Genomic DNA, 14,796 nt, shown 5'->3' with positions numbered 1-14,796 from the left:
ATGATGCAAACTGATATTTATAACTTCATATTTGCAGTGGCAGCACAAGCATAATGAAATGTGTAGATATAACCTCAATTACAGCTGGGTTCACGTTACAATTTTGCTGTCTGAGAGACATTTCACGTTTGTAAGATTTCTCCTTTTAAAGGATTAGTTCACTTTCAAATGAAAATTACTCCAAGCGTTACTCACCCTCAAGCCATCCTAGATGTATATGACTTTCTTCTTTCTGATGAACACAATTGGAGAAATATTAATAAATATCCTGACACAAACGATGCGTTTATATATATATATATATATATATATATATATATATATATATATATATATATATATATATATATATATATATATATATTTTGTATTTATTTATTTTTACACAAATGATGTCAGGATATTTATTAATATTTTAATATATCCAAATTTAACAAGTTATGAAGTAAAATATCTAACTTCCACCAGACCACCTTCCGTATTCAACTTACGAAGAAAGTGTAAACTGGCGTTGCGTCAGTTACACTTTTTCCATAAGTTGAATAAGGAAGGTGTATAATGTAGCATAAGCTTTTTGAACTGCTAAGAGTTTTACACTTTCTTCGTAAGTAGAATATGGAAGGCGGTCTGGCAGAAGCTAGATATTTTACTTTTTTGATAAATCTTAACCTCCAAAGAAGTGTCCCAAAGTGTTTGGGCTGCCGGGACCAAAGTTTTTACTGCGATGTGTATTGTAGAGTCTGGCACAAAAGTTGATGTCGTACTTGGGCTTTACCCAAGATCTCACTGGGATCATTATATACAGTGTGACAAACAACATTTGTAAAAATTATACAGTTTGTGGTTGGCTTAATGTGCATATTTGCTTTTTATTTTGTCATACTAGCACTAAAATAGCTTCTTGTTTTTGGCGGGAAGTGCAAGAGAAGATAAATTGTTAAATCGTCATGTTATTCCAACCAAAACCAATTTTTATTGTTACACCGTCTGAACTCTCCAGTAGGACCTTCTCGGGAAGGCTTGATGACGTTAATGTCGGCATGAAACGTAAGTTGCGATAGTCTTCTCCTATTGTGACGTATTTCTGAGTTGCCATGATTTTGCCAAGTAAGACATGTTCCTGGATCAACATATTTTGTTTATCCTGGAACAACATACCTGTCCAAAAAGTCCTAACCCTGCCCATACATTATCCCTAAAATCAGAGAGAAATGATGGGTGAATAACAATGTAGAAGCACCTAACCCAGGTTGTAAGCCTAAACTTGATATAAACTCTAAACTTGTCCCTCAAATCTGATCGGTTAATTGGAATGTTGTTCCAGGATCAACAAAGATGTTGATCAAGAAACATGTTGTACTTGGTGAAATTGTGTTAATTGTATTTCTGAGTGATGCAGCTTCTCGAAAAAGAAAGCTGTTGGATTTTGATCATCTGGAATTGATTGGATCATTGGATTGTTGTTTGCTATTGTTGCAACTCGTGATTGACAGGTTGTCTTGCCATCATGCCATTAAATGCATCATCAGAGAAGAGATGTTGCTGCAAAAGAGGGGAAGTTATTTTGATTATAGATTATGAGGGCATAGGAATTTTAAAAAATGTGCAAGGACAAATTATTTAAAATAAACCGCAATATTCCAGTAAAAAAAATTTCGTGGTTACTGTAAGTTTTTGGAATGCTCAGTCTGATGTGAACACTTCTCACTGATTCCTAAGGAGATGTTTAGAATGTGGTCTGATATCCGTCCAGAGCTCTGTCTGGTGCAGGGTACGAAAGAAGATAACCTCTATTTCTGTAGTTTATAAACATGGTGTAATATCCTCATATTCTGTTGGAGATTGGTGAATGTACAGCAAATGAAAGACATCATGGTTGGTAGAGAAAGTCTGGAAGAGGATCATAGTATTTAAACCTTTAAGCACTCAGATCCTCTCTGTCAGCAACATTAGTCTGTTCTGCTTCCTGCAGTTGCTCAGGGGTCTGACTCAGAGGTATTAGAGCTATCTAATGCCTCTACACCTCCAGTAACGTGCATCTGCCAGGCTGAGAGGACGTTAGCACCATGATCAAGCTTAAAGGCAGGAGGCAAAGCCTTTTCCCCAACTATAAACTTGGGGTCACAGCCCCTGCTCCCAAGGATCCAGAGGACTCTGAGCTTCCTTTTGGCCAGAACAACTGGGTGAAACCATGGAATTCGATGCAGGAATTAAGTAAGGATATTTATGACATCTACGCAGAGTATGAAGACGATGAAGAGGATAGACTGCTGTCCACCCCTAGTAAAATGTCCTCTCCAACTAAGAACTACATGCTCAACATCAACGTAGGAGGCAAGGTCTACCAGATCTCTTACAGAGTAGCAGCAAAATATCCCAAGACAAGAATTGGCCGTCTTGCAACGTATACGGACCACAACAGGAAACTTGACCTCTGTGATGATTACACTGTCCAGAATAATGAGTTTTTCTTTGACAGGGATCCAGACGTCTTCCACAGCATCTTTAACTTCTATAGGACTGGAGTTCTCTGGATTAAAGATGAATTGTGCCCACGCAATTTCTTGGAGGAGATCAACTACTGGGGTGTTCGTATCAAGAACACTCATCGCTGCTGCCGTATTTCATTCGAGGAACGGCAAGATGAACTTAACGAACAGCTGAAGGTGCAAAGGGAACTTGAGGCAGAGGTGGAAACTGAGGAACATGAGGACCTGTTCCAGGATATGGCTTTTGGTCATACACGTTTCCTCATTTGGAACTTGATGGAGAAGCCCTTCTCATCGGTCATAGCCAAGTTAATGGCAGTAGCATCCAGTTTCTTTGTGCTGGTATCTCTTGTGGCTATGACACTCAATACAGTAGAGGAAATGCAGTATAAGTCGACCGCTGGCCAGCTGAGTGGGAAGACCTACTGTGAGTATGTTGAGACTTTCTGCATTGCGTTTTTTACCATGGAATATCTGCTCCGGCTTGTATCCACACCTGACCTCAAACACTTTGGAAAAAGCGTGCTGAATGCTGTGGACCTGATTGCAATCCTTCCATTATATATTCAGATGATCCTAGAGAGTTTTGAAAGTGAACACCAGGGGAAACACGGTAGTGATATCGAGACTGTAGGACGGGTTGGTAAAGTGGGGCAAGTTCTCCGCATCATGAGACTTATGAGAATATTTCGTATCCTAAAACTAGCGCGTCACTCTACTGGACTTCGAGCCTTCGGCTTCACGCTCCGGCAATGTTACCAACAAGTGGGATGTCTTTTCCTCTTCATTGCGATGGGAATTTTCACCTTCTCTGCCATGGTGTATACTGTGGAGCATGATGTACATCACACAAACTTCACCAGCATTCCACATGCTTGGTGGTGGGCAGCTGTAAGTACATGTAACAACAAGTTTGTGTCTGGTATAAAAAGTACTGTGGTACCATGGTGAAGGGATGGTAATGGGTGATAATGCAATGATACTTTAATATATACCATAGTGCTGAATGATTATCCATTTACAATAGGATGTACATATAGTGCACCGAAATACCTCTAATATTATGATGGTATATCCATGGTACACGTCCAAAAAACATGGTAATATCATCAGTACTTTTTTGTATAGAGTACTGACAGAGCCAGACTACATTTGTGTTATAATGCTATTAAATGCTTCCTCCCAGTTGTAAGTCCAAGTGGAACTACTTTCTGTACTTTCTGAACTACTTTTCAACTGTCTGTCATCAATGTGTTGCTTGCCCACTCTGCGTAATCCTCAACTGCTCTTCTTAACCCTAGTTCTATTTAGCTCTAATGACGTTTATGGCATTTTAAGAATTTGTGACTGATTTTTCAAACCTCAAAAGATTGTGGTTCATCTGTCGTTTTACTGCACATTCAAGTATTCCTTGTACATTTATTCCACAGGTGAGCATCTCCACTGTGGGCTATGGCGATATGTTTCCGGAGACTCATCTGGGCAGGATTTTTGCATTTGCGTGCATCTCGTTTGGAATTATTCTCAACGGCATGCCAATCTCCATCCTGTTCAATAAATTCTCAGACTACTATTCAAAGCTGAAAGCCTATGAATACACCTCTAATATAAAGAATCGTGGGAAAGTGAGGTTTGTGAAAAGGGCTGCAAAGACTGTTACAGAATGTTTTTAGGGTGTGATACACTGACCAACTCTTTCCTCCCACTGACTGATTTTTAACTCATGGACAACAAAAAATGAAAACCAATCTAAGTAACTGTCTTCAAACAAATTAGCCATTGCAAACCGCTAACCATGTTGTTTGTGCTAATGGGATACATTTATATTGAAAAAACTTTTGTACTATACACCTTTTAAGCTATTTTTTTATGCTGAATCAATGCATTTAGGCAGCTCTAACAGGAAATGATGCAAGTTAATAAAAACTCTTTTTGTAGCACCAATTTAACGGTCAGTGATCAACTTTTAAAAAACATTTTTTACTGTGCCATAAGTAATAGTAAGAAAAAAAAATGCTAAAAATGTTTTATTTATTTTTATATATGGGCTAAGGGCAATGCTGAGACAAATAATCCAGTGTCGACAAACTGCTTCATATAATCATTTGAAGGTTTTAACATCTGGCCAAGCACAAGCTCAGCATCAGTACTTTTTACAGTATTGTACAGGCATTTGTGTAAGTGTCAATCAAGAAAAGCCGATTTATGATTTATATCAACTAGTTTCCCTCTGGAAGCACTCTGAGCTGGGCAGATTGGAAAAAGATCTCCTATAAGGTTAACTGCTGTATTGGCAGGGCTATTTTATAACTTACAACCAATTTACAGAGGTTAACCTGTTAAAATGAATTCAGGGCAGACATCCTCACTACAATAGCTAGGCATTGTATGTGACTTACAATTACAGAAAACTTGCTGACTTAATAAAGAGTGGCCATTGTGACGTCTATAAGAATGCAGAGAACTAGAATGTAATTAAATCTGAAAAGCATGCTCATGCAAACATTGATAATCCTTGAAAGATTAATCCTTGGGGATCATTGAAGTCCCAAGGACAGATGGAAGTAGAGCAGGGAAACAAAATTAATTTTCAAGCACGCATGCCTCCATACTCAAAGCTAAAGCTACTATATATGTATTTTTTTTTTTTCTCCTTTTTATATTTTACACAGAAATCTCTATTTTCTCCTGAAATGATCATAATAAAGAAGTGAAATCACCTGGTCTTGACAATTTGTATTGTTTTTAATCAGTATATATTCAATTTAGTGCAATAAATATAATTAGGATGTAAATATATTTCTTTACACATTACAGGATCCTTTGCTCAATTCTTAAGAAAACGTCTCAACGCGGGGGAAATATCCACTGATTTTTGGATGAAATATGACTTGGACATGTTCTTGATTGGTTTCATGAAATTAAAAAAAATAATGATAATAATATAACAACAACAAAAACTCAAAAACAGGCCCAGGTATTCTTGTGTATTTTGTATTTACATACATCAGCATATAAATTCACAATTAAAAATCCAGAAGAAAGAAAAAACAAAACATTGATTTGGGAGATCAATCTCTTCTTTTTTTAAGCCAGTTTTTCTAGCAGAACCTCAACTCCTTTAGAGTTCTGGACCTTCTGTAGTTCAGGAAGGATGGATTTCAGCATAACTTTCACTTCTTCAGCAACACTTTCATCTGCACTGTGGAGAAGGCTGTGGAAACACAAACAAAACCAAATTAAGCAGCTGAAACTTCAATCAAATGCAACCAATGCAAAGATCCATTCATAGATTAAGTGTTTCTGCATGCAGCATGGGCTTCAAATTTGTGAAATTTGATTGGTGGAAAAAGACGTGACATCAGAATAAACAAACAGTCCAAGCAGAGAATATAAAGAAACAAATCTCTCACTGCTTAAAGTCTTAGGCAGATTATAAGAGGTCATGCACAACGACTGAGGCTGAGACAGGGAGTGGAAAGAACCCATAATCCTTTGCGGGGTGTAACTCAAGGGTTTGCCGGCCTCAGTGGCAGCTGGGAGCCACAGTTTAGCCCTTTATTAGCATATAGACAACAGCGTGGAATAATGAAGCAGGACTGTGGAAGATGTGCTTAACCCAAAGCTCACTGCAGGGAATTCCTCCAGCTAATAATCGACAGCATGATAGAAAAGCAGCAAATTTGCTGTGATAGAGAGCTTGGGATGTCATAGGATAAGCACTTCTGAAGGCTTTGTGAAGCAGAGGCTTTAAACATGAATGAATGTACAGGCATGTTCTTCTGTGTATACATTCAGCATATTTAACCAACGCACAAAGAACAATGGCTGCTGTGGTATGCTTACGCCTACCAATTCGGAAAGCAATTCACACAAAAGGGAGTGTATTTTGTTATTTATAGATCTGTTCATTTGTGACGGTCATAAACTTACCAACAAAGAACAATGGCACCACGGTTGACTGAAGCCCACGTCTTGAGGTTCTCTAACCCCACCTTCTCCAGAAGAATCCTGGAAAAATGCTCTGTGGACCAAAATAAGGCAGGACACACCAGTTAAACTTTTGTTTTCATGTAAAACTGCTCACTTTGTTTTTATTAGTAGGCTTACATAGACAAATGACTTCTAAGAATAGAAAAGAAAACCCAAAAGTATCGTCAAAATTCCCAGCAAGCTTTTTAGCCCAAAGCTGTGAGTGTGTCAGGTTTTGACATTTTGTACTTGCCCTCTCTTGCTGCCTCCTTCATCTTAGCATCCTGCTCGATCAACCATTTCAACACCAGGTGACCAGCGGGGTGTTCTGCCATATGCAGCTACAGGAAACAGAATAATCAAACCATTACCCTAAAAATAATCCAAAATGTTTTATACCTGAGCCCTGTTATGTTTCAGTTTCCAAATGTTTCCATTGAGGAAAAAAAAGGTAACTTTACAATAAGGTCCCATTAGTATATGTTAGTTCATGCATTAACTAACAATAAGTACATATATATATATATAAAAAAACAACAACAACAAAAAAACATTTTTTATAGTATTTATGTAATCTTTGTTCATTTTAGTTAAATACAACTGTTCATGTTAATTCAGGTCCATTGCATAATATGAACAGATACTAATACATTTACTAAAATCAGAAAAGCTGTAAGTGTTATAGTTAAGTAATGTTAATAAATGGTACCTAATTGTTACCAAAATAATAATTAAAAAAAGGAATCGATGCTACATGTTTCATCTGATGATGTGTTTACTGGCGTGAGATCCACCAATAGCAAACCACAACCATCCAATCAATTCCCCATGGACAAAATCAAGTCCCGCCTTATTTTGTTCTTGTTCCAGAAGCCGTCTCACTCAGATAAGAAGTCACAATAGGAAACAAAAGACTAGTGCAACTTCTGCTTCATGCCAATTTTAAATAAAGAAAAAAGGATTTAAAAACAAACTACAAAAAAATGTTTTATTCATTTTAAAAATAATAATGATGATGGTTGATCCAAAGTCGCATATTAATACTTGTATTACTGACAGTACTGCAAATATCTTCAACACTGAGGCTGAAACCTGTAGATTAGTTACCTGCCATCTTCTCCACCTGGTACGAGAGGCCCGGCTGCCAGAGCCGCCACAGCCTCCATGGCAGGTCTGAGATCTCCAATGGCGGACCCCAGGATGTCACTCACAGCCACACAGCTTGCTTTATCCATCACCATAGACTGAGTGTTCTCACACAGGTGCGTCAGCAGAGGAGGGGACACGGCTTCCAGCAGCTCCTTCCTCCTGATCGCTACATCCTTCTTACTGGAAGAGGGGAAAAAAAACAATATGCTTCAGCATTTGAGTGGTGCATTTCTTCATTCTTCTGTATTGTCCATCTGACACTGTTGATCCAAATGCTGTACACATTCATAGAAAAGTTGACATTTTCTCATATTACATACCTGTGTGCATTGCCGTCACCTTTCTCAAGCACCTGAATGATCTCGGGTAAGAGGTGTGCGGGGTCTCTTGGGCTCAGGAGGTAAAGCAGCACTTTTTTACCATGTTTATTGCTGATTATGTCAGATAAGGAACTAATCATTTCCTGAGAACAAAATAAGACAGGAAAACACATGATATTAACAATATTAAATCATCCAAATATTGGGGAAAAAACACCCCAGAAAAACTGCCAATAAAGAAATAATATCCAACTAAAGAGCACTTACTGAGATAATAATTTGTTTAACCAACTTGGTGTCGTCAATGCAATCGAATGCAGCCAATAAGACAAGATGAGCATATTCACCCTGAAAATTAATAAAAGTCATTTTTATTTCTGTGAAACATTTAATGGACTCAAAAAAAACAAAAAACAAATACAAATGTGTCCAGGTCATCTTTCCCCCCAAAAATCAAATGAAAACAGAAATTATAATTTTCTTAAAAGTAACAAAGCCAATTGTTTTATATATGCATTTTATTATATTATTTATATATATATATATATATATATATATATATATATATATATATATATATATATATATATATATATATATATATTATATATATATATATATATATATATATATATATATTATGTATATATTATAGAGAGAGAGAGAGAGAGAGATTTTGGGGTGAAATATAATGCATACTGTTTTCTGTGAGATTGCACAGATAAGAAGGGTGGCTTACCATTGCAAACTTTGCAATGTATGATTTCATTGTTTTTACTATAACTTTGCGGTCCTGAAAAAGAGCAGAGACAAAAACATGTCAGGCTAAAAGCAAACACTAGCAATCATGAACTGTCTAATATGGTGTTTTAAGGAGTGCTTTGGACCTTTGGTGTGCCGTGCCATAAACAGTGCATGGTCACTCTGGCTCCATCATGTGTGTGCGCCATGTACACGACCGCTTCTCTGATGGACTCGATCATCTCCTGAAAGGACACCCCACAACAGACATGAGTACAGACAGCAGACGGTAATAAGATCTTTAGTCAAACCGAGCACAACACTCACTGTTCTCTGTTTGGCGGGAGCATGCTCAAAGAAGTCCAGAAAAACTTTGTGGACCAATGAATGTTTAATGACGGCCTCTCTGTGGAGGGAATATAATGCATCAGATCACTCAGAAAAAAACAAGTACTAAAATAAAACTCTATCATCACACACCAGTACGGATGGGCAGTATGGTGATATAAACTGTATGATAGTAAACTGACAAGTGGTTTATGATAGCTCGTTGTTATTTTAGTATTATTTAAAAAAAATACTATATTTTGAATTAGCTTTTATTTTCATTTTATATTTTAATTTTAGCTTAAGTTTTAGTAATGTTGTTATGTGCTTGTTATTTTTTATTTGTTTTCAGTTTTATTTAGCTTTCATTTATTTTTATTTTAAAAAGGTACACCATGTAACTTTTGGCCCTCTAGTGGTTACAAGATGTAATTTAAAGGAACACTCGACTTTTTTTGAAAATAGGCTCATTTTCCAACTCCTCTAGAGTTAAACAGTTGAGTTTTACCGTTTTTGAATCCATTCAGCCGATCTCCGGGTCTGGCTGTAGCACTTTTAACATAGCTTAGCATAGTTCATTGAATCGGATTAGACAGTTAGCATCTCGCTCAAAAATGACCAAAGAGTTTCAATATTTTTTCCTATTTAAAACTTGACTCTTCTGTAGTTACATCGTGTACTAAGACTGACGGAAAATAAAAAGTTGTGATTTTCTAGGCCGATATGGCTAGGAACTATACTCTCATTCTGGCGTAATAATCAAGGAACTTTGCTGCCGTACCATGGGTGCAGCAAGAGCAATGATATTACGCAGCGTCTCTCACAAATGTCTCCATGGTTGACCCGGAGATTGGCTGAATGGATTCGAAAATGGTAAAACTCAACTGTTTAACTCTAGGGGAGTTGGAAAATGAGCCTATTTTGAAAAAAAGTAGAGTGTTCCTTTAAATCTCTGGTATCCCCCGAATGTGTCTGAAGTTTCAGCTCAAAATACCCCACAGATCATTTATTATAGCTTGTCAAATTTGCCCCTATTTGGGTGTGAGGAGACGTATGTACGCAATTTCCCGTGAAAACAATCCCGACAGGTCTAAAATATAAACGCTTAACATAGTGAATCAGATGAGAACACATTTTTGGAAGAAGGATTGATAATGTATTGACAACATTTCTAATTTTATTTTAATTTAATAGTTTTTAATTCAGGTGTTATATAATGTGAGGCTGTTTTTGCAGAGATGCAAGAATGATTAATTTGTTCAAATTCTACCATGTGTACATAGATAGATGGACAATTTTAAAAAAGCAATTAAACAATAAAAAAAAATAAAAAATACAAAATTGGTTCCTCATATTTTGGTCATACTACCCATCCCTACATGTCAGCTTTAAGCTTTAAGAGTAACTCACTTCTGTGCCATTGGTGTGAGGATCTGCTTCATTTCATCCATGATGCCCTCCATTTTCTCTGGATTTGCTTCCAAAACCTTCTCTAATGTAGGACAAATTGAGGACTGACAAAAAAAAAAGAAGCAAATGTTTTCATCATTTTTATGGACAACAATCACACTGATCTTTCTATTTACATGAAGCTTTTAGATATCTGACAGCAGATAGCACATGTACCTTGCAGACTTGGAATATGTTTCCATAGAGTTCCTCAGTGAGCATGAGTCTCTGGGAGAGGATGGCCTTATCGTTGTAAGCGTACTCAACAACTGAAGACGCCTCTGAGTGCCTGAGCATCTGTCTGACCTTCCCCTTAAAAGCCAACATCACTTCCCCCACCTGCTGTTTACTCCTAAACCAGAAATTAGTTTATTACTAAACGACTCTTATTTGAATGCATCATAAAAACATTGTCTATCATTCTGAACTGAGCTTATAGACAAACATAGCAAACACTTGTGAATGAAGAATGTGATTCATACAATGTTTCTGTAAAAGTAACTGCATTATAATTTACTTTCTCCGAACCCAACAGATAAAGAGATTCATGAAAAATGGATGTGACTTACCCATACATTAGAAACTTCTTCACAATGTTTCTGGCATATTTCGATTTACTCAAATCCACAATATGCTCTAGAAAGCAAAACATCAGGGTAGAGAAGGGTGATGAGAGACGATCACTTCACATAAACACATGCAGTTCATTACACTGATGGGAAGACCAACCTTTGAGTTCATCAAAGACCTCCTGCCTCTGCTTCTCACTGCCAAACTGAATAAAACACTGAAGCACTCGTGTGGAATCATGAGCAAATGCAATCTAGCAAAAAAAGACAACCACAATTTAAAAAATACTCTAATGTAATTCCACAAAATGACTGTTCAGCTCAAAGAAGAGTCTTTACTTACCGTTTTAATTTTTCCCTTCACAAGATCCTGTAGTTCTTTCATCAGTTTGGTCCTCTTTTGCTGGTCACAATCTTTCCTGTATTTCCACAAAACACACAGATATGAGTGTTTCTTCAGCCTTTGCACTTATGTCCCAGGCTTTTGATATTTATTAAAACTAACTTCTTTTGGTTTTAAAAAGGTCACGTTTCTTGGAATCATTTTATTATGCACATACAGTATAATAATTTAATGCTAAAGACAATCTTTACTAAGAGAACCATACACAAGCCATTTCACTATTTACCGTCAAAACACTTTACATACATTTTGTCCATACATTTTTTCAAAAGTTAGTGTACTTGGTTACCAAAGAGATAACCAGTCAAAAGCATCATTAATCATTTCAGATTAAGCTGTAATTTTGACAAATTCTGCAAATTGTGTAATAATATTATTTAAATGCATGTATTTAGGACACACAATTATTTATTCCACCAGAATGAACGGCGATTTGAGATGTGATGGAAATGACTGTTCAAAATAAAGGCAAAATTGTACTATGATGCATATATATCTATTTATATGCATTTATATATTACCCAAATTTTATTATTATTTTTTTAATATGTGTCAACAAGGCTAAAATGCTCATGATTGAAGAAAAACCTATAGTATAAACAAAATTCTTGCATGTAATATCCATAAACACTTACCGTCTTACAATTTCCCACACTTGTTTGGCTCGGTTTACAATCTGGTAACTGTCCTTTTTATCGTTCTGTTGACGATTCTGCTTTAACTCTTTCTTCTTCTGTTTGAATTCATCCCATTTAGGTTTCTTCCCTTCAGAGCCTTTGAAAAAAACATTAATTCACACCAAAAATCACATAACATCACAACACAGTTACAGCTATTCCCAGCCATGTAAAACAATCATAGAAATATTTTGACATTTGTACCTTCCTCCTGTTTGCTTCTATCTCAGGGTATTTTCTTTTCTTTGTGAACTGTCCATCTGTTGGTTTTCTGTTGAATTTCTTTGGTCCTCCATCTCCCCCTGATTTTTTAAAACCCTTTGCTTTGTCTGTGTTGTGAGGTTTGAATGGCCGTTTGCCTTGTGGTTTTCCTCCAGGTTTACCTTATGAAGGTGAACACTCATATTAATGCACTGTAAGAACATGTCAGTTGTCTGACATTTTGTCAATGTAGCCCTGTTGTATTGTGGATTCTTTACAATACCACTGCAAACTTGAATATGAAGTTTAGATGGAGATCTTACCTCGTAATATAAATATAATTATGTAAAAAGAAGTTACCTTTCGACTTGAATGATGTTTTCTTTCCCTCTCTAGGCGTAAATGACTTCTTTCTCGGTTTAGCCTCCATACTGGACTGCAAAAGGTTGATTAACTTGTCAGATTATTTGTTTTACAATTGTGTTTTATTCTGGAGGCTGGAATGCATACAAAATTTAATCACGATCAACCGAGAACTTCGTGTGTCTGAATGACGCCTTCGATTACAATAAACTAAAAATAACGACAGGCAAGTAGTCTAAGAAATGTTACATACATATATTTTTACATATCGGAACAGTTCTCATCATGAATGAGAGGAAATTTCGTTATTCTTTAACATAACGTCGAAACACGTTTTACAACTCACCCATGTGTACAGACAAATCACTTTACGGCATCTGATTTCCAAGTGTCGTAAGGAACTGGAAGCCCGTTTGCGACAGTCTGTCGCAGCGTACCAAGACAACTTAAAAGTCACTAGAATATTTGTTTAAAACATCTTTAATACTTTATTTTAAAATACCGTTTAAAATATTTAGACATTTTAGTTGTTATAAAAGAGCTTAAGGTTTTTGCATTAAGGTGAAATGGTAAAATAGCGAAAGGACTTTTTTGAGTCGGTTCTTTTAAATGAATACGTCATTTTTTTATTAACCAATTAGCAATGTACAAACAACATGGCATTATTAACACATCGTTGCATTAGAATTTACAGAACAGGTGAATGAATACGTCAAATGGGTTGAATCAGTTGATCAAACTGAACAATGATTCACTGATTTATTTGGAGCCGTAAATTATATATATATATATATATATATATATATATATATATATATATATATATATATATATATGCATGGTTGTGTGTGTGTATAATATAATAATTTATATATTTATATTAATATAATAATAATAATAATAATAATAAGATATAGCCTACACACACATACAGTACAATCCAAAAGTTTGGAACCACTAAGATTTTTAATGTTTTTAAAAGAAGTTTCGTCTGCTCACCAAGGCTACATTTATTTATTAAAAATACAGTAAAAACAGTAATATTGTGAAATATTATTACAATTTAAAATAACTGTTTTCTATTTGAATATATTTCACAAAGTAATTTATTCCTGTGATGGCAAAGCTGAATTTTCAGCATCATTACTCCAGTCTTCAGTGTCACATGATCCTTCAGAAATCATTCTAATGTGCTAATCTGCTGCTCAAGAAACATTTAATGTGTATATATTATAATATATATATTTTTTTTTTCAGGATTATTTGATGAATAGAAAGTTCAAAAGAACAGTGTTTATCTGAAATCTAATCTTTTGTAACATTATAAATGTCTTTACTGCCACTTTTGATTGATTTAATGCATCCTTGCTGAATAAAAGTATTTATTTCTTTAATTTCTTTTCAAAAAAATAAAAATAAAAATTCTTACTGACCCCAAACTTTTGAACGGTAGTGTATAATGTTACAGAAGCTTTGTATTTCAGATAAATGCTGTTCTTTTGAACTTTCTATTCATCAAGGAATCCTGAAAAAAAAAGTACACAACTGTTTTCAACATTGAAAATAATCATAAATGTTTATTGAGCAGCAAATCAGCGTATTAGAATGATTTCTGAAGGATCATGTGACACTGAAGACTGGAGTATCGATGCTGAAAATTCAGCTTTGCATCACAGGAATAAATTTGTCAAATATATTTAAATAGTACACAGTTATTTTAAATTGTAATAATATTTCACAATATTACTGTTTTTTACTGTATTTTTAATTAAATAAATGTAGCCTTGGTGAGCAGACGAAACTTCTTTTAAAAACATTAAAAATCTTAGTGGTTCCAAACTTTTGGACTGTACTGTATATATTATGTAAACAAAAACTTTTATGTTGCGATTAATCTGAATTAATCGATTTGACACCACTAAATTTACAAAATGTATATAATGAGTACATCAAGAATCCATCTTCCAGTCTATAATGTTTTTACAGTACGCATATAATAAGCGTTTATATTTGGAATATTTTAGACTATTTCTAGACAGCGGAGTAGCCCAGTACCTGCCTGACTACTCATATAGCTACATAAAAAGAGAGAAGTTGCACCGCTACAAGACTCATGCGGTTTGTTTATTATCCGCT

General features: G+C 35.5%; 2 protein-coding genes across 2 annotated transcripts; one reads left to right on the top strand and one right to left on the bottom strand.

Annotated features, from left to right (window-relative positions):
- The first annotated feature begins 562 nt into the window (after positions 1–562).
- Positions 563–5,207, top strand: kcnv2a (potassium channel, subfamily V, member 2a). The gene is made up of 2 exons (XM_048174987.1): positions 563–3,380; positions 3,920–5,207. The coding sequence occupies exons 1-2, from the start codon at positions 2,067–2,069 to the stop codon at positions 4,160–4,162; spliced, it is 1,557 nt and encodes a 518-aa protein (XP_048030944.1). The 5' UTR covers positions 563–2,066; the 3' UTR covers positions 4,163–5,207.
- An 8-nt stretch (positions 5,208–5,215) lies between these two features.
- On the bottom strand, positions 5,216–13,146 carry pum3 (pumilio RNA-binding family member 3). The gene is given in 20 exon segments (XM_048181502.1): positions 5,216–5,703; positions 6,423–6,513; positions 6,715–6,802; positions 6,861–6,867; positions 7,569–7,790; positions 7,931–8,073; positions 8,198–8,278; positions 8,670–8,723; positions 8,818–8,916; positions 8,999–9,077; positions 10,409–10,512; positions 10,625–10,799; positions 11,017–11,083; positions 11,177–11,270; positions 11,360–11,435; positions 12,055–12,193; positions 12,301–12,324; positions 12,327–12,479; positions 12,658–12,733; positions 13,007–13,146. Coding segments are annotated over 19 exon segments (1,893 nt in total). The 5' UTR covers positions 12,728–12,733; positions 13,007–13,146; the 3' UTR covers positions 5,216–5,576.
- Between the last annotated feature and the right edge of the window lie 1,650 nt (positions 13,147–14,796).

Source organism: Megalobrama amblycephala, linkage group LG2, assembly GCF_018812025.1.
Source record: "Megalobrama amblycephala isolate DHTTF-2021 linkage group LG2, ASM1881202v1, whole genome shotgun sequence".
NCBI classification, from domain to species: domain Eukaryota; kingdom Metazoa; phylum Chordata; class Actinopteri; order Cypriniformes; family Xenocyprididae; genus Megalobrama; species Megalobrama amblycephala.
This window is presented reverse-complemented; position numbering and strand designations above follow the sequence as displayed.

Coding starts and splice junctions, on each gene's coding strand:
- kcnv2a (XM_048174987.1), top strand. CDS start 2,067: ATGATCAAGCTTAAAGGCAGGAGGCAAAGCCTTTTCCCCAACTATAAA. Junction 3,381..3,919: donor ATGCTTGGTGGTGGGCAGCT/GTAAGTACATGT, acceptor TTTATTCCACAG/GTGAGCATCTCCACTGTGGG.